The sequence below is a fragment of the Oncorhynchus mykiss genome, chromosome 19 (assembly GCF_013265735.2).
Source record: "Oncorhynchus mykiss isolate Arlee chromosome 19, USDA_OmykA_1.1, whole genome shotgun sequence".
In the NCBI taxonomy this organism is placed as follows: Eukaryota; Metazoa; Chordata; class Actinopteri; order Salmoniformes; family Salmonidae; genus Oncorhynchus; species Oncorhynchus mykiss.
The window spans coordinates 60843754-60867332 of NC_048583.1; the positions used below are offsets into that span (position 1 = coordinate 60843754).

General features: G+C 40.8%; 1 protein-coding gene across 1 annotated transcript; it reads left to right on the plus strand.

The window, feature by feature from the left end:
- Positions 1 to 6089: 6089 nt before the first annotated feature.
- Positions 6090 to 23212, plus strand: LOC110498232 (dnaJ homolog subfamily C member 27). The gene is made up of 7 exons (XM_036955270.1): positions 6090 to 6483; positions 14448 to 14530; positions 14772 to 14841; positions 16012 to 16176; positions 16264 to 16386; positions 16549 to 16709; positions 21513 to 23212. The coding sequence occupies exons 1-7, from the start codon at positions 6397 to 6399 to the stop codon at positions 21643 to 21645; spliced, it is 822 nt and encodes a 273-aa protein (XP_036811165.1). The 5' UTR covers positions 6090 to 6396; the 3' UTR covers positions 21646 to 23212.
- The last annotated feature ends 367 nt before the right edge of the window (positions 23213 to 23579 follow it).

Sequence of the window (23579 nt, forward strand, 5' to 3'; positions counted from 1 at the left end):
CTCCCTCCCTCCCTCCCTCTGTTTTCACACTTTCTCACACCTCCCTCCCGCCCTCCTTCGCTCCCTCCTTCCATCCGTCTGTTTTCACACTTTCTCACACCTCCCTCCCTCCTTCGCTCCCTCCCTCCCTCCCTCTTTTCACTCACTTAGCTGGTTAGTCTCTCTCTCTCTCTCTCTCAATTAAATTTCAACTTAAGGGGCTTTATTGGCATTGGAAACTTACAGAATGTTAACATTGTCAAGGCAAGTTAAATAGACAATAAACAAAAGTGAAATAAACAATAAAAAATGTACAGTAAACATTAGACTCACAAAAATTCCAAAATAATAAAGACATTTCAAATGTCACATTATGTCTATATACAGTGTTGTAACGATGTGCAAATAGTTAAAGTACAAAAAGGAAAATAAAAACATAAATATGGGTTGTATTTACAATGGTGTTTGTTCTTCACTGGTTGCAATTTTCTCGTGGCATCAGGTCACAAATCTTGCTGCTGTGATGGCGCACTGTGGTATTTCACCCAGTAGATATGGGAGTTTATCAAAATTGGATTTGCTTTTGAATTCTTTGTGGGTCTGTGTAATCTGAGGGAAATATGTGTCTCTAATATGGTCATATATTTGGCAGGAGATTAGGAAGTGCAGCTCAGTTTCCACTCTCTCTCTCTCAAACGTCAACAACACATGCTCAATCCTCTCATCACCAGAGAGCAAAGTACAGATAAGATCCACTATTGTTTGAACAACCCTGTCTCCATGGTAGCCCAGACTGTAGCTCTATTCCCTGGTAGCCCATACTGTAGGCCTTCTCCCTGGTAGCCCTATTCCCTGGTAGCTCTATTCCCTGGTAGCTCTATTCCCAGGTAGCTCTATTCCCTGGTAGATCTATTCCCAGGTAGCCCATACTGCAGAACTATTCCCTGGTAGCCCAAACTGTAGCTCTATTCCCTGGTAGCCCTATTCCCTGGAAGCCCATACTGCAGGCCTTCTCCCTGGTAGCACTATTCCCTGGTAGCCCTATTCCCTGGTAGCCCTATTCCCTGGTAGCCCATACTGTAGCCCTACTCCCTGGTAGCCCATACTGCAGGCCTTCTCCTTGGTAGCTCTATTCCCTTGTATACCTTTCCCTGGTAGCTCTATTCCCTGGTAGCTCTACTCCCTGGTAGCTCGATTCCCTGGTAGCCCATACTGCAGGCCTTCTCCCTGGTAGCTCTATTCCCTTGTATACCTTTTCCCTGGTAGCTCTATTCCCTGGTAGCTCTACTCCCTGGTAGCTCTATTCCCTGGTAGCTCTATTCCCTGGTAGCTCTATTCCCTTGTATAACTTTTCCCTGGTAGCTCTATTCCCTGGTAGCTCTATTCCCTGGTAGCTCTATTCCCTTGTATACCTTTTCCCTGGTATCTCTTTTCCCTGGTAGCTCTATTCCCTGGTAGCTCTATTCCCTGGTAGACTTATTACTAGAATCCCAGATCTGCTGCTGTATAGCCAACTCAGCATAGCATATCAACCAACGACCATAGGAGTTAGTTATACAGCACGAACAGATATGGGACTGATTTTTGACTCTCGCCATGCGCTTAATTACTGTGCATGATTTTGCCTTAATTGAGTGTTCCTAAGTGATTGATTGATGGAGCAATGTGATTGGCTCCCAATGTGATTGGCTCAGTTTATAACCCTGGTTTCCATTGTTTGAGGTGCAGCTGCCCATGGTTGCTGCTTGGCCAAAAGAATAGAATAGAATAGAATAGAATAGAATAGAATAGAATAGAAGGGAGGAGAGGAGAGGAGAGGAGAGGAGAGGAGAGGAGAGGAGAGGAGAGGAGAGGAGAGGAGAGGAGAGGAGAGGAGAGGAGAGGAGAGGAGAGGAGAGGGGAGGAGAGGAGAGGAGAGGAGAGAAATAATGGTGATGATCAAAGATGAAATATAAATGTTTTCCCTGCACTGAAAGAAGCTGTGTATCCAAAGCTCCTCTGCTCTTAGTGTAAACCCATAGTGGTGTGGTCGGATGTCTGGTACTGGTACAGAGTTTAGTCTCGGCCAGGGTGTAACATGTGTAGCTACAGGGACAATAGTATGACGAGCTGACTAAAATCAATAAGTAGTCCACTCTGTTTTTCCTGTGTCCCAAAGGGTACCCTATTCCCTACAGAGTGCACTACTTTAGACCCTCCCACTATATAGGGTACCATTTGGGACACATTCCTCAATGTGAACACTTTGTGATGTCACACAACATAATAACAAACTCTATTCCAATCAATGCAGGGCTAGAGGATAGGCCTTGCTAGTCTCTTTGGCAGGGCTAGTAGCCTACTGTGTATAGGCCTTGCTAGTTTCTTTGGCAGGGCTAGTAGCCTACTGTGGATAGGCCTTGCTAGTCTCTTAGGCAGGGCTAGTAGCCTACTGTGTATAGGCCTTGCTAGTCTCTTAGGCAGGGCTAGTAGCCTACTGTGGATAGGCCTTGCTCGTCTCTTAGGCAGGGCTAGTAGCCAATACGTTCATTAGTATTTAAACAATGTTGCAGATGTTGGAGAGACAGACAGCAAGATTTAAACAAATCTCCGCTGTTGAAAACTAAATGCTAGTCTAAAACAAAGGTGAGATAATGTCTAGATGCTTTTTTTTATAGTGGAGATCGAGTTTATAAATTGCCTGGCTGGGCCGATGAGACAGTGGAATGCACAGTGAGATGGAACAGAGTAAATAGGCATTTCAACATCTATGTCGGTGGTGACTTGTGGAATAGACACCAGTTGGAACTCAATTTGAAGTGTCCGATCCCAGACATTCTGAGGAAGAAGATAATAGCAATGTGAATGAAGCCACGGAGGAAAAGATTCATCACACCAAAGCTTCTCTATAGAATCCTGTATATAAACAACAGGTTCCTTACCAATTTGCCTTTATCATCTGGTAGATAAACCTCTTTCCTTTTTAGCCATTGAAGACCCAGCCGAGCCAGCCGATACCGAAACGAATGCCAACTCATGCCTCCCACAAACCAAACGCCCCCCCCCCCCCCCCCCCCCCAAGTATTTAAGATGATCACGTGGCAAACGGTAACACTTGGTAGCTCCAAATGTTGACATGCCTGTTCATTCATTTAAGATAACGATGCAACACCACACATCGCACATGTCAAATCAAATCAAATTGCACCGAATACAACAAGTGTAGACTTTACCGTGAAATGCTTTACTTTTACGAGCCCTTAACCAAACAGTGCAGTTCAAGAAGAAGAAAATATTTACCAAATAAAATAAAATAAAAAAAGTAGCACAATAACAATAACGAGGCTATAGACAGGGGGCACTGGTACCGTGGAACCTAAGTTAAATTTTTAGGCTAAAGTAGTATGAGTCCAAGGCCTAGGCCTATGCATGAACCAAATAGGTAAGTATAAGCATTTGGATCGATGCAGTGTCCTCTGGGTAAATATCCATTTGTCATGGTGCCAGGCCAAATTTAAATCATTTTGGGCCTAATTTCACCGCAAACGTTTTGATTACTCAGAATATCACATGTAAAACAGTAGGCTTAAAGGACATGACTCCCCTTTACGCTATGTGATTGAGATGCTTAATATATCTTTGACAAAAAAAAAATCCTTTCTCTGACACAGCCTAGTATATAGGTCCTGGATGGCAGGACACTTGGCCCCAGTGATGTACTGGGCTGTAGGCAGTACCCTCTAGCACCTTACTAAGATGCTGAGCAGTTGCCAACTGGTCAGGATGGTCTCGATGTTGAAGCTGTAGAACCTTTTGAGGATCTGGGGACCCATGCCAAATCTTTTCAGTCTCCTTAGGGGGAAAAGGCGTTGTCCTGCCCTCTTCACGACTTTCTTGGTGTGTTGTAGTTTGTTGGTAATTTGTATTTATTATGGACCCCTGTTCACTGCTGCCAATACAGCAGCTGCTCTTCCCGGGGTCCAGCTAAATTAAGGCAGTTTATACAATTTAAAAAACATTACAATACATTCACATATTTCACAACACAGGCCCCTACTCCACCACTACCACATACTGTATCTACAGTACAGTAAATATATTTGAATGTGTGTGTATAGTGCGTATGTGGACACCAAGGTTCTTGAAACTACCAGCACACAGAAAATACCAGAGATTTGCCTTTGAAAAACACATTTTTCAGTTGGACATTCTACCCTTCGGCCTTTCGTTCGACCCTCGCACTTTCATAAAGTGAATAAGTGCAGCGCTAGCCCCCCATCGCCAAAGAGGAGTCACGGTCCTGAACTACTTAGACGATTGGCTGATATGTGCAGGGACACAAAGCCAAGCTTGGGCACACACATCCATGGTCTCACATCACCTCTCCGAGTTGGGACTAACAATGAACTTGGAAAATAGTTTTCTGGTCCCTATTCAGTGTGTGCACTTCCTGGGCTTGACACTGGACACTCAAATCATGCGAGCAACACTCTCTCCAGAAAGAATGGTATCATTGACAAATTGTTGTTTTGACATTTAAACTGAGAAAACAGGTGACCGTGCTAGAGAGTCAGAGGCTCCTTGGCCTTCTAGCTGCTGAGGTCCATGTTGTACAGCCCATACAGCAATGCTACTACTACAGACACAATCTATGTCACAGATGGGACAAACACAAAAAACTGACAATTTCAATGAGTTGCTGATTGAGCAATACAATGAAGGTGTCTAGCACTTTAAACTCCCAGTGAAGTTCTCTTAGATGCAGTTCAGATGACTTCGACCACAGACGCCTCCCTACGGGGATGGGGAGCAGTATTGAACCAGGGGTCAATAGTGTATGGTCAGCACTATTGACAATAGCTCACATCAACGTACTGGAGCTTAAGGCGGTTCACATTGCACTCCGGCACTTCCCCACAGTACTTAGAGGACAACATGTACATATTACCTCAATTACCTCGACTAACCGGTGCCCCAGCACATTGACTCTGTACCGGTACTCCCTGTATATAGCCTCGCTATTGTTATTTTACTGGTGCTGTTGAATTATTTGATACTTTTATTTTCATTTATTGTTTATTGATGTTTAAGGGCTTGTAAGTACGCATTTCATTGTAAGGTCTACCTACACCTGTTGTATTCAGCATTTCATTGTAAGGTCTACCTACACCTGTTGTATTCAGCATTTCATTGTAAGGTCTACCTACACCTGTTGTATTCAGCATTTCACTGTAAGGTCTACCTACACCTGTTGTATTCGGCGCATGTGACAAATAAAATTAGATTTGATACGGACCATGGTTGCACACATCAAGGGAACTACTGCTTTGGGCTAACAGACACCTGACATCACTCAGAGAAATACAGTGTGGAGAATCAGGCAGCAGACCTTCCCTCCAGATGAGGCCCTCTTCGTTAAGACTGGAGGATACAATACATCCCATGGTAGTGGAGATGATCTGGGCACTTATTATGTGACTTGTTTAAGCACGTTTTTACTCCTGAACTTCAAAGGGGTTGAATACTTATTGACTCAAGACATTTCAGCTTTTAATATTTTATTAATTTGTATTATTTATTTTTTTAACATAATTACACTTTGACATTATGGGGTATTGTGTTTAGGCCAGTGACAATTTAAAAAAATGTAATACATTTTAAATTCAGGCTGTAACACAATAAAATGTGTGGAAAAAGTCAAGGGGTGTTGAATACTTTCTGAAGGCCATGTATTTTGTTTTCATGTATTTTCATGACCACAATGGAAAATAATGGCATTGTACTCGATTCACATGTGTGGTTATATTGTGTTTTAAAAGTGGTCAAATAAATTAAATAAACACACACAAAATAATTCACGTTTCAGTCCAAGGAAACATCGCGAATCTGCTGTCATGACTCGCTGTTGCCATAGAAACTGCTTCCAGTGTTAAAACAGATTTGACTCTTTAAAATCTATTGTTAAATAAAACGACGTTTATATGAAGATGAACTCGCTGTAGATAACGTACTTTTTCATGATATACAAACAGCTGTGTATGAATATTAATTAAATGTATAGAAACATAACGGAGTTCTGTTGTTAAAAATATGACTTTATAACGAATCTGCTTCCGCGAATAAGAAATTGACAGACAAAGCTGTGCAAAACAGCGGCGATAGCAAAGAAGGCTAGATAGCTAACCCAACAAATACATGTCTCACTCGTCCAGAATAGCTTATCTAATATTTATTCAGATCTATAACGATGCGCGGCTTATACAATTGTAAACGAGGTTGTTTTAAGATTGAGTAAATGTCTACTAGCCAGTTAAGGCGGAGCGTACTGTACAAATCTAACTTTAGTGGAATTCCAGCTTCACAGCCAACATCATCGACGACGACGTAAAAAAATAAACAAACAAACAACATTATTTAACATAGCTAAATATCAGCAGCATGGACACGAATGTGCAGAAGAGACGTGAGAACAAGAAATCACTGCGTGTAAAAGTGATCAGCCTTGGCAATGCCGAGGTGGGCAAGGTGAGTCAACTAACGTTCAGGTCAGCTATTCTGCTGTACCCAAACTAGTATCAGGTATATGTACATATGTACAGTATGAATGAGCCAGGGAGTAACGTTAAATGGCTGCAGCCAAAGCCCTTAGCGTTATAATGTAGCCCAGACGATCTCTGCTATAGCCGAAAAGCCGGCAGATGGTGTTATTGAGTCATTCCAATGTCACCACCTGCCGAGAAGGGTGTAATTGTATATATGTATATATTCCTGGCAATGTAAATAGTTATTATGTATGCTTGTTTGCATGTGACTATTCCTCTTTTGTTTGTTGATATTGTTAATAAATAAAATAAATAATATATATGTATATATTTTAACATACACACAAACTATTTACAATTCCAGGAATCCTAAACAAACAAATCATATTAATTAATAATAAAACAAGTTTTAATTTTCTTTTTGTGTTTTTCATTTGAGTTAAAGCATTGTTTAAATTCATTTATAAAGTGAAAAAAAAAATTGGTTTTGAAATGGACCATTTGTATTTGTGAATATGATAATTATTAGCAGTTAAATTAAATATACTACTATGTCAGAATTTCTGAAATAAATCATCATATCAAAACCATTCAATAGTTCAACCGGTCCTATTTTGTTGTTGTAAGAAATACTGTATGTCAATCCAAAACATTATGCTATAAATACAGGCAAAATGGTCTCCTCCTTCATTCCACAGAAATCACATTTATAGTCAATATTTAGCTTGAATCTTTCCAAAACATGTTTCACAGGATAAATTCTATGTAACATTTTAAATCAATCTACCTTTACTTTGTTACTGATACAATATTTGTTAGCAATTGTCCCCATTTGTATATCGCCGTAGATATCTGACCAAAAGTATCTTGCTGAGGGAATTGTAGTATCACAAACAACATTCCTAATCTGTTTTATTACTACAATTATCTTTGATGTTAATATTGCTAATGAATATATTTTCATGTAAATCTATGTTACTTACATCAACCACAGAGGAATTTAAAAGAGATACAACCCCCCTTGGAATCGCATCAAAAACAATTGCATATTCTTTCGGGGTTATTGGAATTTTAAACTTATCAAGAAATTCCCCATATGAGAGTAGATATATATAGAGTAGATATCCATCCTCATTCAGTAACTGACCAACCAAAATAATTTTATTCTCAAACCAGTTACGGAAAAAAATACTTATTTTTAAAATCATATATCTTTGTTGTTCCATATAAAGTATCTGTGAGGGGAAAATTGTGTTTATACGCTAACATCCAAGCTAAAATTTCCTGTTTATGGAATTTGGCCAACTTTACTGGGATTTTATCAACATCAAAATTACATCGAAGCAAAAAATTCTAAACCACCAACTCAGTCAAATAAATACTTAGGGAAGATATTCCAGATACTTTTCTGCTTCTTAACATACTTCAGAATCCAATTTATTTTATAAGTATTATTTAGAGACCTCGGTGTTCTTGGGTATTAGTGAGAATATATTTTCGCCGATAGTGAGGCTTGTTCCTCCAAATAAAATGATAAACAATCTTATCTAAGTCCTTTACAATTTTACGGGATAATTCAAGTGATAACGAGACATAAACCAATCTGGATAATCCCTTCATCTTTGGACAATAAACCCCGACCGCATAACAAAATATCTCTCAACTTCTTTGTTTTCTCATTAATGGGGTTAAAGTTTAATTCACTCCTTTTTTTCATCCTTGCATATAAACAATTCCAAGATAATTAACTTTATATTTGATTGGGATAACATATACTTCCTTTAAAACACTATCCTTGAGTGGAAATAAGACTAACTTAATTGATATTAATTTTCAAACCCGAAACTAAGGAAAAGTCTTCAATACAGGAAACTGCTTTAGAAACCTCATTCCTGTCTCTTAAAAATGTGGTGGTATCATCAGCCAGTTGACATAGTTTAAATTCATTGCCAAGTGCTGAAACACCTTGAAAATGTAATTTCTTGATATGAAGAGCCATAATTTGAGTAACAAATAAAAATAGACTGATTGGGCAGCCCTGCCTAATGCCACGGCCAATATCAAATCTTTGGGATGTCCCGTGAGCTAGTTTTACAGAGCTAGTACAACCACTATATAAAGTTTGGACTGCTTTAAAAAAAATTATGACCAAACCCCCCAAAAAACATATTGCTTTGAACATAAACTCATGTTCTACAGTGTCAAAAGCTTTATTAAAATCAACAAACATGAGAAAGCTATCATCAAGAATGAGGACATTATAGTCAATCATATCTAAGATCGACCTGATGTTATTACTAATGTGTCGACCATGCATAAAACCACATTGTTCTTCATCAATTATATGAGGCAAGCCTTGTTTCAACCTCTTAGCAAATACAAGGGCAAACAATTTCCCATCATTATTCAACAAGCTAATGGGCCTACAGTTGTCTATATAAAGAGTATCCTTATTAGGTTTGGGAATCAAAGTAATTTACACCTTGCTTTAAGGAAGCCGGTAACTCCCCTTTTTCTATTGATTCTTGAAACATAGCAAGAATGAAAGGAATCAATTTATCATTGAATGCTTTATAAAACTCGCTTATTAAACCATAATTTCCAGGGGACCTATTGTCCTTAAGGCTTTTAATACAGTCTTTTATCTCAATTTCAGATAACTCATCATGACCACAATACCTGAAATCATGATCTACCTTCTTAGCAATGTTTGCTGCAGTGTCTAAGAAAGGATCCATATTGGAAGTTGGTTGGCTGGGCTGATGTATACAGATTCTGATAAAACTGGGCAACATGCTGAGATTTATTTTGTATTTTCATTGGGATTATTATTAATCATTCATTTACATATGGAATTCTTTTCGCCTGCCCTTTTTTCTAAATTAAAGAAATATATATATATTTTTTTTCCCTCCCTCTTCCATCCATTTTCGTCTTGATCTTACAAACACCTTTTCCTCATAGATACAGTCTAACTGCATTTGCAATGATGATAGTTCCAGTACTTCCTGATTAGTTAGTTCAGTTTTTTTTTTAGTATAATCCAGTATTCCCTTTATGATGTCATATTCTCTCTCTCTCTTGGCACGAGCAATTTCTTTCCCCATTGAAATAGCCAAAAGCCTTATATCAAATTTCATTAGGTCCCAGTAACTTCCAAACGTATTCATAACACAGGCACAATTCCAGTATTTATCAATAATTCCTGCTACTTCCTTCTTAAATACTTTGTTCTCTAGTAAAGTCTTGTTCATTTACCAGTAACCTTTTCTAACTTTTTTGTTGACAAACCATGCATATTTATCTTTACTGAGATCCCTTTGTGGTCTGTTAAAATCGATGGTTCAATGGAGACTGTATCAACCTTGTCGGCCATATCTTCAGGTATCAGCCAGAAATCAATACGGGATTGTATAGATACATCTTTGGTACTCCGTGCAAACAGAATCTTATCTTGGGTTCTTATGTCTCCAAATATCTAGAACACTTAACCTTAGACATATATTCCTTATCTCACAAAGAGAATTGCTATCCTCAGGAGGCCATCTATGTAGATTATCATGAAATACTGTGTTAAAATCTCCACCCCATATTACTTTGACTAATGGAAATTTAGACATAATTTTACTTATTTTCCTCTCAATGTCTCTAAATAAAATACAGTTACTTGACTTGTTATTGGAAGCATAAGTATTTACAACAATGAATTGAACGTGGTTGACCTCTACCAATAGTATAATCCATCTCCCTGTATTATCTGCTTCATGACTCAATACATGACCCTTAAAGTTGCCTTTTAAAATTAGCGACACCTGCTGACCCATTAGTACCAAACGAAAACCAAATATCATTCCCCCATTGACTCTTCCAAAACGCACTATCTGTGGAACAGGCATGAGTTTCTTGAATGATGTAAAAGTCGGCACTCTTACCCTTACAATACAAAAATAAAGATTTTCTTTTCAAAATATGACAGATTCCCCTGGCATTAATAGAAAAAACAGAAATGGACATTTCCTATCACAGTGACTATATAAAGAATATTAAACTTGTATACGTTCACATGAATCGGGTTCTCACAAAAATAAAAGTTCTTACTAGTTGCAAATAAAAACAGTCCACGCAAGTGGTTGACCTAAATTATATATATTTTTATGCAATTGTAAATAACATTGTACCATTTGATCGGTAAAACGAATAGCCATCAAGCTAACATTAAGTGTCATTGCGAATTTCCCTGCCATAATAAAAATATATATATATAAAAAATGTTTGGCTCACAAACAATGCTCTTTCCTCAAGTAATATAAAGTTTTATCAGATGAAAATAAAACTTGCACAACTCACTTGATAAATCCAGCAGTCAACAAGCTAGGCGTCAGCGTGAATTTCCCTTCCATTAACAAAAGCCTTGGCTCCCGCTAAGTATGTACTTTTCCCTTCCTTCCTGCTCTCTCAATCATCGGCCACAGACGATTCCGAGCTTCTTTGTCAAACGCTGTCAGATCCTTCTTGAACCTCAGGTTGTTCTTCTTTAAATACTCATTTTTCTTTGCACTTTTCCATGTCATATCCCTCGCTGTCCTGGAGATGAATCTCATGATCACTGGTTGTAGTGGCTGGTTGTTTTCCCCATCTCTCAGCCTACCCAGGCGGTGCACTACATCCAGAGAACCTGCAACAACATTTCGCTCCTCCTCCGGGACTATTGCCCTGCAAAATGTCCTTCACTCTTGCTTTGATGTTCTCGTCAGATTTTTCTGCTATTCCATGAATTCGAAGACTCCATCTCCGACTATACCGGTCATTCTCGTTGACCTTTGACTCCATTTCAGTGAGTTTCTTCTCCTGCTTGGCAACCTGAATGTTCAATGTTGAGTTCTGCTGCTTCAGAGTTTTTACTTCCTCAGCATTGAAATCAATCGCTTTCTTCAGGTTAACGATACTGACAGTGTTCTTTTACACCAAACCCATGTCATCTGTGCTCTCTGTGATTTTAGCCGTGAGGATGCGGACGATGTTGTCCTGTAGCTGGCTCCTTGATGGTTCACTTCTCAGCTTCTTTGGAAGTTGCTCCTTGGTTGGGGTATTCGGGTATGAATCACATTCACCTCCCCTTGTTTTACACTGCAAGCATATGAGTGAGTTTCAACAATGCCTCTTTTCTCCTTGGACGTTTCAACATCCATTATCTCAGCAACAGTTTGGTCATGTCCTGATTACATGCTACTAGCTATGAAGACGTTAGCAGGCTAACTTAACGGCACACGCTGAAACGTTTCGATAGCTAGCTTGTTCGTTGGAAATCGTCAAAAATATATTTCAATGGTTTTGATTAATTACAAAATTATTAAAAATAGCTACATTGTATGGTTAGATGTCATTGTTTTGTGGAAGAAAAAATAATCGCAACTGCAGTCTAAAACTATAAACTTTGTGAGAAAACCATAATATTACAGCCTCTCGTGCCGCCGTCTTTGAGCGCCTCCGAGAAGCGTGCAATTGGGGGCTGCAATTCTGGGCATTCCTGCATCTGCAGGAACCCCTCTTTATGATTCTATAGAAACACACGACTAGGCGTGGTTTAACGTGACCACTCCCCCGAGTAGGGTACAGACAAGTAGGGTATTCCCATTACTCCCATGTAATTAACCTAACTTTCCCATTACTCCCATGTAATTAACCTAACTTTCCCATTACTCCCATGTAATTAACCTAACTTTCCCATTACTCTCATGTAATTAGCCTAACTTTCCCATTACTCTCATGTAATTAGCCTAACTTTCCCATTGTTTCCATGTAATTAGCCTAACTTTCCCATTGTTTCCATGTAATTAACCTAACTTTCCCATTACTCTCATGTAATTAGCCTAACTTTCCCATTGTTTCCATGTAATTAGCCTAACTTTCCCATTGTTTCCATGTAATTAACCTAACTTTCCCATTACTCTCATGTAACAAATTACTCCCACAACAAATGATCTGTATGATACTCATTCTGCCACTAGTGTGTTACCCGACCTGCTAACACTGAAAGTAAAGCTAGTAAATCTGTCACATTATACGCACGTCACTGTTGCCAGCCAGCTGCCGTTAAATACCACAGAAGAAAGAGCGGGGTCGACAACGGTAGCTAGCTATTTCTTTACACCAGTTGATAGTGTCCCGGGCACTGTTTTCCCGCAGTTCTGTTCACGACGATGAGGGCATGTGTTCAGCAGTCTACCGATGTCACTCCCGCTAGCTAGCAAGGAGGATTCCGGTGAGAGGAGAAAACACTCCGATAATACTTTCATTTTCCCTTTGACCCACATTTCAAAAGCGTGACGATGTCGAGGGGTAGCCGGAGCAAATGCCTCCACTGGACAGCAGCATGTAAATGATTTAATGCAATATTCAACACAGCCTGAAAACTAATGCCTGCGAAATTGTGTAAATGTTTCTGACATTACTAGCCAGAATGTTGAATAAAAATACCATTTAGACTTACTCTACCGGTTATCTGTGCAGTTGGTGCTTCAGCTGCTTTAGATCTTTGACAAAATATCCACAGCAAAGTATTGTGTACCCAAGACAGCAGGTAAGTATAGTTAAGCCTAGTTTTATATTGGATATTCTGTTCTCTCTCATCAATAGCAAATGAACCAATCATGCCATGACAATGAACAGGGTCTATTCTGAACCAGGGGAGGATGGAAAACAATACACATTATTTTTGATCCTTTTAAAAGATTTACACATTAAAGGTGTTGATTTTATTTAACATTTTCATGGCATGCTTGGTTCAATAGCTATTGATGAGAGAATCGAATATCCAATGTAAAACTAATTTTACCTCGGTGCAGAAGGAAACATATACAGGACCAACTGGCTCTTAAAGGTTTAATCAACATTCTGGCTTGTAAGCGACGTTTACACGATTTTGCAGGCATTCGTTTCAGGCTGTTTATACAAATGAATTGTGTATTACCGTCTTATCAATAAGACTGTATTCAACACTGATATGTCCTCCTCCACAGTATGCCAGCCAGCTAGGGTAGCCATAAAAATATCACCTAATCAGACCGTCAGTGCTGTTCCAGCTGGCCGATAGGCATTATTAGGTAGGTAACTGTAGCACAGAGAATTTTCTACCACCATATAACTTGACGGTACTTCCTCAATTTCCAAGTTGGAAGACAACATGTCTTCTAGACTTCCATGTCTAGTTTCAGTAGGCTCGTTTGAATTTAGAAATTGTATCTCCGTAAAAAAAAAAAAAAAAAAAGTGGATGGAGACAATATTTGAAATAAACAAGATGGAGGCGTACAACATTGTTGGATTACTTCCTGGAGCAAAACATGTTTATTTATTTTAATAACAGAGCATTTTCTAAATTCAATGATTTATTTTATTAATAACAGAGCATTTTCTAAATTCAATGATTTATTTTACTAATATCAGAGCATTTTCTAAATTCAATGATTTATTTTATTAATATCAGAGCATTTTCTAAATTCAATGATTTATTTTATTAATAACAGAGCGTTTTCTAAATTCAATGATTTATTTTATTAATATCAGAGCATTTTCTAAATTCAAACGAACCTCCCTGCAACTAGACATGGATGTTTAGAAGATGTTTCCTTCCAAGTCTGGAATTGAGGAAGTATCGGCAATTTAAAGGTTGATTTGAAAATCCTCTGTGCCATACTTAACATGACCCACCTAATAAGGCCAAGCAGCCAGCGGGAACAACAACAACAACCTAGTCGCACAACAATGGTGCGACTAGGTGCCATTTTGAATAGCAAGGGAAGCCAATGAATGAATTCTTACCATCACCAATGAACACTCATTCATTCACAGGCCACTGCTGCAGAGAATGAATTGTGACTTTAGTTTACATGTGTAATGTTGCTCTTATCTAACCCTAGTTGATACAGCTCGTTGTTTCTTCATTGCAGAGCTGCATCATCAAGCGATACTGTGAGAAGAGGTTTGTGCCCAAGTATCTGGCCACCATAGGGATTGACTATGGGGTCACCAAGTAAGTTGACCCCAATGATGATGAATAAATAAAAAAATAATTAACTAATTTGTAGACCAAATATGCACAGTTCAGATCCATTGCTGTCAGATGATTCCAGATAAAGGAGACCAGTGTACTGTAGAGCAGTGGTTCTCAACCATGTTCATTTTTTATCAGTAATCCTACTAGTTCTCCTGGTTGAGAACCACTGATGTGGAGACTTCCGTGTGACTGATTTTGAGCGTTTGTTGTCCGTCAGAGTCCAGGTGCGTGACAGGGAGATCAAAGTGAACATCTTTGACATGGCAGGACACCCCTTCTTCTACGAGGTCAGTACCTTACAACCTCGGTCATGTTGGATCTACATACTGGAACACCGTGTTTTACATGTCAGATCACATAAACGTCTGCGTCCTCATGTCCAGACATGCATCCTGCCACCAAGAGGCCAGTCTCTCTCTCTTTATATATATATATACAGTGGGGCAAAAAAAGTATTTAGTCAGCCACCAATTGTGCAAGTTCTCCCACTTAAAAAGATGCGAGAGGCCTGTAATTTTCATCATAGGTACACTTCAACTATGACAGACAAAATGAGAAAAAAAATCCAGAAAATCACATTGTAGGATTTTTTATGAATTTATTTGCAAATTATGGTGGAAAATAAGTAATACGCGTATTACTCTGTCTCTCTCTATATATATATATATATATATAAATCTGACACACAGACAGACACGTACTGCTGTTTCTGTACTGCTGTTCTTGTGGAGCAGTTCATTATTTTTCTAGTCGGGGGTGCTGCTTTTACACAAATCATCGTTAAGTCAAACACAGTACTGAAGAAGTGCAACTTATGTTTTATTCAATTTTAGCCTATTTCATCGCTCTCTCTGTCTCTCTCTCTCTCTCTGTCTCTCTCTCTCTCTCTCTCTGTCTCTCTGTCTGTCTCTCTCTCTCTCTCTGTCTGTCTCTCTCTGTCTCTGTCTCTCTCTCTGTCTCTGTCTCTCTCTCTGTCTGTCTCTCGCTCTCTCTCTCTCTGTCTCTCTGTCTCTCTCTCTGTCTCTCTCTCTCTGTCTCTCTCTCTCTCTGTCTCTCTCTCTGTCTCTCTCTCTGTCTATCTCTCGCTCTCTCTCTGTCTGTCTCTCGCTCTCTCTCTGTCTCTCTCTCTCTGTCTCTCTCTCTCTGTCTCTCTCTCTCTCTCTCTCTCCTCTCTCTCTCTCCTCTCTCTCTCCTCTCTCTCTCTCTCTCTCCTCTCTCTCTCTCTCTCTCTCTCTCTCTCTCTCTGTCTCTCTCCTCTCTCTCTCTCTCTCTGTCTCTCTCCTCTCTCTCTCTCCCTCTCTCTCTCTCTCTCTCTCTCTCTGTCTCTCTCTCTCTGTCTCTCTCTCTCTCTCTCTCTCTCTCTCTCTCTCTCTCTCTCTCTCTCTCTCTCTCTCTCTCTCTCTCTCTCTCTCTCTCTCTCTCTCTCTCTCTATGTGTCTCTCTCTGTGTCTCTGCAGGTTCGTAATGAGTTCTATAAGGACAGCCAGGGAGTGGTGTTGGTGTACGACGTAGGTCTGAGGGAGAGTTTTGATGCGCTGGACAACTGGCTGAGTGAGATGAAACAGGAGATGGGTTCCCAGGCTAACATGGAGAGCATAGTTTTTGTCGTCTGTGCCAACAAGGTATGTGTGTGTATGATTGTTCTTCTCTGTGTACCAGGTTCACTGGACTTAGCTGTGTGTGTGTGTGTGTGTGTGTGCTCCCTCCAGGTGGACCTGACTAAGCGTCGTGTGGTAGACGAGGGAGAGGGTAGGCTGTGGGCGGAGTCAAGAGGGTTCCACTACTTTGAGACGTCAGCACAGAGCGGAGAGGGTATCAGTGAGATGTTTCAGGTATGTACACACACACACACAGACACAGACACTCACTCACACACACACACACACACACACACACACACACACACACACACACACACACACACACACACACACACACACACACACACACACACACACACAGATAGATTGTACTGATCTGTGTGTGTTCTCCAGGCGTTTTTCTCCTCCATAACGGACATGTGTGAGAACGGCGGGAAGCGCCCGGTGGCAGAGGTCAGTGTCGGCTTCACCAAGGAGCAGGCCGACACCATCCGACGCATACGGAACAGCAAGGACTCCTGGGATATGCTGGGGGTCAAACCTGGAGCCACACGGTAAGACAAGGGGTCAAAGGTCAAACCTGGACAGTCCAGAAACAGGGATCAAACACACTCCAATTCTCTATACAGCTCTGGTTCTAAATTGGAACACATCGTCTGTACAGCTCTGGTTCTAAATTGGAACACAGTGTCTGTACAGTAGTAACATGTTATACAGCTCTGGTTCTAAATTGGAACACAGTGTCTGTACAGCTCTGGTTCTAAATTGGAACACAGTGTCTGTACAGCTCAGGTTCTAAATTGGAACACAGTGTCTGTACAGCTCTGGTTCTAAATTGGAACACAGTGTCTGTACAGCTCTGGTTCTAAATTGGAACACGGTGGCTGTACAGCTCTGGTTCTAAATTGGAACACAGTGTCTGTACAGCTCTGGTTCTTAATTGGAACACAGTGTCTGTACAGTAGTAACATGTTGTACAGCTTTGGTTCTAAATTGGAACACAGTGTCTGTACAGCTCTGGTTCTAAATTGGAACACAGTGTCTGTACAGCTCTGGTTCTAAATTGGAACACATCGTCTGTACAGCTCTGGTTCTAAATTGGAACACAGTGTCTGTAAAGCTCTGGTTCTAAATTGGAACACAGTGTCTGTAAAGCTCTGGTTCTAAATTGGAACACATCGTCTGTACAGCTCTGGTTCTAAATTGGAACACAGTGTCTGTACAGCTCTGGTTCTAAATTGGAACACAGTGTCTGTACAGCTCTGGTTCTAAATTGGAACACAGTGTCTGTACAGCTCTGGTTCTAAATTGGAACACAGTGTCTGTACAGCTCTGGTTCTAAATTGGAACATAGTGTCTGTACAGCTCTGGTTCTAAATTGGAACACAGTGTCTGTACAGCTCTGGTTCTAAATTGGAACACAGTGTCTGTACAGCTCTGGTTCTAAATTGGAACACAGTGTCTGTACAGCTCTGGTTCTAAACTGGAACACAGTGTCTGTACAGTAGTAACATGTTGTACAGCTTTGGTTCTAAATTGGAACACAGTGTCTGTACAGCTCTGGTTCTAAATTGGAACACAGTGTCTGTACAGCTCTGGTTCTAAATTGGAACACAGTGTCTGTACAGCTCTGGTTCTAAATTGGAACACAGTGTCTGTACAGCTCTGGTTCTAAATTGGAACACAGTGTCTGTACAGCTCTGGTTCTAAATTGGAACACAGTGTCTGTACAGCTCTGGTTCTAAATTGGAACACAGTGTCTGTACAGCTCTGGTTCTAAATTGGAACACAGTGTCTGTACAGCTCTGGTTCTAAATTGGAACACAGTGTCTGTACAGCTCTGGTTCTAAATTGGAACACGGTGGCTGTACAGCTCTGGTTCTAAATTGGAACACAGTGTCTGTACAGCTCTGGTTCTTAATTGGAACACAGTGTCTGTACAGTAGTAACATGTTGTACAGCTTTGGTTCTAAATTGGAACACAGTGTCTGTACAGCTCTGGTTCTAAATTGGAACACAGTGTCTGTACAGCTCTGGTTCTAAATTGGAACACATCGTCTGTACAGCTCTGGTTCTAAATTGGAACACAGTGTCTGTACAGCTCTGGTTCTAAATTGGAACATAGTGTCTGTACAGCTCTGGTTCTAAATTGGAACACAGTGTCTGTACAGCTCTGGTTCTAAATTGGAACACAGTGTCTGTACAGCTCTGGTTCTAAATTGGAACACAGTGTCTGTACAGCTCTGGTTCTAAACTGGAACACAGTGTCTGTACAGTAGTAACATGTTGTACAGCTTTGGTTCTAAATTGGAACACAGTGTCTGTACAGCTCTGGTTCTAAATTGGAACACAGTGTCTGTACAGCTCTGGTTCTAAATTGGAACACAGTGTCTGTACAGCTCTGGTTCTAAATTGGAACACAGTGTCTGTACAGCTCTGGTTCTAAATTGGAACACAGTGTCTGTACAGCTCTGGTTCTAAATTGGAACACAGTGTCTGTACAGCTCTGGTTCTAAATTGGAACACAGTGTCTGTACAGCTCTGGTTCTAAATTGGAACACAGTGTCTGTACAGCTCTGGTTCTAAATTGGAACACAGTGTCTGTACAGCTCTGGTTCTAAATTGGAACACAGTGTCTGTACAGCTCTGGTTCTAAATTGGAACACAGTGTCTGTACAGCTCTGGTTCTAAATTGGAACACAGTGTCTGTACAGCTCTGGTTCTAAATTGGAACACGGTGGCTGTACAGCTCTGGTTCTAAATTGGAACACAGTGTCTGTACAGCTCTGGTTCTTAATTGGAACACAGTGTCTGTACAGTAGTAACATGTTGTACAGCTTTGGTTCTAAATTGGAACACAGTGTCTGTACAGCTCTGGTTCTAAATTGGAACACAGTGTCTGTACAGCTCTGGTTCTAAATTGGAACACATCGTCTGTACAGCTCTGGTTCTAAATTGGAACACAGTGTCTGTAAAGCTCTGGTTCTAAATTGGAACACAGTGTCTGTAAAGCTCTGGTTCTAAATTGGAACACATCGTCTGTACAGCTCTGGTTCTAAATTGGAACACAGTGTCTGTACAGCTCTGGTTCTAAATTGGAACACAGTGTCTGTACAGCTCTGGTTCTAAATTGGAACACAGTGTCTGTACAGCTCTGGTTCTAAATTGGAACACAGTGTCTGTACAGCTCTGGTTCTAAATTGGAACATAGTGTCTGTACAGCTCTGGTTCTAAATTGGAACACAGTGTCTGTACAGCTCTGGTTCTAAATTGGAACACAGTGTCTGTACAGCTCTGGTTCTAAATTGGAACACAGTGTCTGTACAGCTCTGGTTCTAAACTGGAACACAGTGTCTGTACAGTAGTAACATGTTGTACAGCTTTGGTTCTAAATTGGAACACAGTGTCTGTACAGCTCTGGTTCTAAATTGGAACACAGTGTCTGTACAGCTCTGGTTCTAAATTGGAACACAGTGTCTGTACAGCTCTGGTTCTAAATTGGAACACAGTGTCTGTACAGCTCTGGTTCTAAATTGGAACACAGTGTCTGTACAGCTCTGGTTCTAAATTGGAACACAGTGTCTGTACAGCTCTGGTTCTAAATTGGAACACAGTGTCTGTACAGCTCTGGTTCTAAATTGGAACACAGTGTCTGTACAGCTCTGGTTCTAAATTGGAACACAGTGTCTGTACAGCTCTGGTTCTAAATTGGAACACAGTGTCTGTACAGCTCTGGTTCTAAATTGGAACACAGTGTCTGTACAGCTCTGGTTCTAAATTGGAACACAGTGTCTGTACAGCTCTGGTTCTAAATTGGAACACAGTGTCTGTACAGCTCTTCACAATGCTGTATAGGTTTTGTCTGACAGCTGATCTGAACCTGAACACCTCACACCGACCCTAACCCGCTAATATAGAAAATGCACTGTAGGCTACATCTGGAGATGGCAGGATTTTATTTTGCCTGATTTATGTATGTTTCTGCTTATAATTTCTGACATTTTGGTAGGTATTTGTCAGTCAACTTGTCTATAATTAGATACATGCAGCTTCTCTTCTGTCATTATACACTGAGTGTAGAAAACATTAGGATCATTGAGTCCTATATTGAGTTTGCACCCACAGAACAGCCTCAATTCATCGGGACATGGACTCTAGAAGGTGTTGAAAGTGTTCCACAGGGATGCTGGTCCATGTTGACTCTACAAGGTGTCGATAGCGTTCCACAGGGATGCTGGTCCATGTTGACTCTACAAGGTGTCGATAGCGTTCCACAGGGATGCTGGTCCATGTTGACTCTACAAGGTGTCGATAGCGTTCCACAGGGATGCTGGTCCATGTTGACTCTACAAGGTGTCGATAGCGTTCCACAGGGATGCCGGTCCATGTTCACGCCAATGCTTCCCACAGTCGTGTCCAGTTGGCTGGATGTCCTTTGGGTGGTGGACCATTCTTGGAAACTGTTGAGCGTGAAAAGCCCAGCAGCGTTGCAGTTCTTGACACACTCAAACCGGTGTGCCTGGCACCTACCCCGTGCAAAGGCACAAAAAAAAAAAATGTGTCTTCCCAATTCACCCTCTGAATGACACAGATACACACAGATCCATGTTCCCCAATGCTGAAAGAGGAGCCCGAGTGTAAAAACCTTTGGAAGTGGGTTCTGGTCATCTTTAAATCAAATCAAATTTATTTATATAGCCCTTCGTACATCAGCTGATATCTCAAAGTGCTGTGCAGAAACCCAGACTAAAACCCCAAACAGCAAGCAATGCAGGTGTAGAAGCACGGTGGCTAGGAAAAACTCCCTAGAAAGGCCAAAACCTAGGAAGAAACCTAGAGAGGAACCAGGCTATGTGGGGTGGCCAGTCCTCTTCTGGCTGATTCTAAGATTTGTATTTGATCATATATGTTTTGGCTGTTTTTAATTTTTTTTTATAGAGCTGAAAATACTTGAGAAGTGGTTTATCCATACGTCTCCATTTTGGATAGGAAACTCTTCGTGTTGTTGTGGGTTTAGTGTGTTTAGTGTTTCCCAGAAGTGCTTAGATTCTGTGGATTCTTCAATCACAATGAGCTGTTTTCTGACTAACCTGTTTTTTCTTTGTGCATTTCTGTATCGTTTTAGTTATTCGCCATAGTGAAAGTGAGTCTTTCTTAAACTGACCTCTCACTAAACGAATCCCTATCTTTCCTGATATATTGAGCTGGTTTGGGGGCTTGGATTAAGCGAGGGGATTCGGTGACACTGGGAAATCTCATTATAGTCCGTCCACCTGACAATCAACTCTGACACACACAAAGCAGCTTCAACAGCGTCCTCGTCTTGATCTAATTTTTGTTCCTGTTTGTGTTTCCAGGGAAGAGGTTAACAAGGCTTACAGGAAGCTGGCTGTGCTGCTCCATCCGGATAAGTGCGTTGCCCCGGGCAGCGAGGATGCTTTCAAGGCCGTGGTGAACGCTCGCACCTCCCTGCTCAAGAACATCAAGTAGACGCCAGCTAGGGACTGCTCACCCTGACCCCTAACCCCTCGCCATGTTTCCTCGTCTAATACCACCTCACCATCAGAACATCATCAGCTTCTCTACCCCCTCCCAAACCCCAAAACCAACCCTTCCCCCTTCTCTGCTCTCCATCCCTCCCACCCCAGCCCTCTCCTCTCACACCAGATGCCATGACATTTTGCTACAACAGAGTTTTATAAAGTCACTACTGATGATGTGCCACAGCAACTCAGTCTCTCTGTACGGAAGACTATCAATGCTTTACACTGTAGTCTTTCACACACTTGAGAGAGAAGTCACTGGAAGACTGGGTGTGTCATCTGCTTGGTCAGTTGTGTTTTCTCTGGTCCAGAGCCTTCAAACGGCTTGTTGACCTCTCCTGTTTTAAGGAAGGCTCAGCATCAGCAAGCCACACGTAACGCCCTGGACAAGAGCTATATATGTGTAAATATGAATGGGTGGTTGTCGTAAGGGGTGGTTGTCAGAAGGTGGGTAATGTGTCTGGGTTGATGCTTGTGATCTAATGATCTTACTGGGGGTCTCTGACCCTCTGACTCTCTGGGCAAGCTGATCCCATAGACATAAACGACTATACACGTATATCCATACTTAACCAGTGTCATAGATCCCTACACTAACTTACTGTCCATACTACACTACAGACCCTACTCTGCCTACTCTGAACATGCTTACCCCAGCCAGCCCCATACAGTAGACCTTGTTGGGGTTCATTCCTTGTTAATCATTGGCTCATTGGTGAAATTAGCATTCAGACAATATCTTTCAGTAAATAATGTATTCATTTATTAATGCAATTGCAGACAGGAAGTTGACAACGGGAACATGGCACCCACGTTTCCGAGTAAGTTCTGCAAAATAGAAAAGGTCACAAGTTGCTTTTATCATGCTTGTAGTCAACCCCCTGTGATGTAACGTCATTACCTTCTACTCATGAGACCAAAACCATGCCTACACAGCTATATAAACAAGAGTTTTAGTGTTATCTAAAAGCTCAGCAGTAAATGTCCAAGTTGATTTATAGTGGAAATGTCTGACTAATCTCTTATCTCTTACACTCCCCTGCAGAGTTCTGTCTTCACAGTCACACATTTCTCAGACAGTTTCTTTATAAGAGGCAGAGATTAGAAAAGGACTGTGGAACAATATTAAACCTCTATAATGAATATATATTGTTAATCTGTAGTCTAGGACCCTATAAATGTAAGGAGGGAGGGGTCTTATAACCCCTCCCCTTCTATTAATACAACATAAGCATAATCAATTATTATAATACATCAATCATTTGGTACAGCCCCTATCATGACCCCTAGGTGAACCCCTGACAACCTCAGTGTACTGAGGGGTATGAAAACTAGCAGAGATGGGGAAACGACAACACACTAACCTCTAAGCAAGTGTCATCCTGGCTCTATAGGGTCATACGTACAGTACCAGTCAAAAAGTGGGACACACTTACTCATTCAAGATTTTTTTTTTAACGTAAAAAAACCCAACTATTTTCTACATCATAGAATCATATTGAAGACATCAAAACTATGAAATAACACATGGATTCATGTAGCCAAAAAAGTGTTAAACAAATCAAAATATATTTTAGATTTTAGATTCTTCAAAGTAGCTGACCTTTGCCTTGATGACAGCCTTGCACACTCTTGGCATTCTCTCAACCAGCTTCACCTGGAATGCTTTTCCAACAGCCTTGAAGGAGTTCCCACATATGCTGAGCACTTGTTGGCTGCCTTTTCCTTCACTCTGCGGTCCAACTCATCCTAAACCATCTCATTTGGGTCGAGGTCGGGTGATTGTGGAGGCCAGGTAATCTGATGCAGCACTCCATCACTCTCCTTCTTGGTCAAATAGCCCTTACACAGTCTGGAGGTGTGTTGCGTCATTGTCCTGTT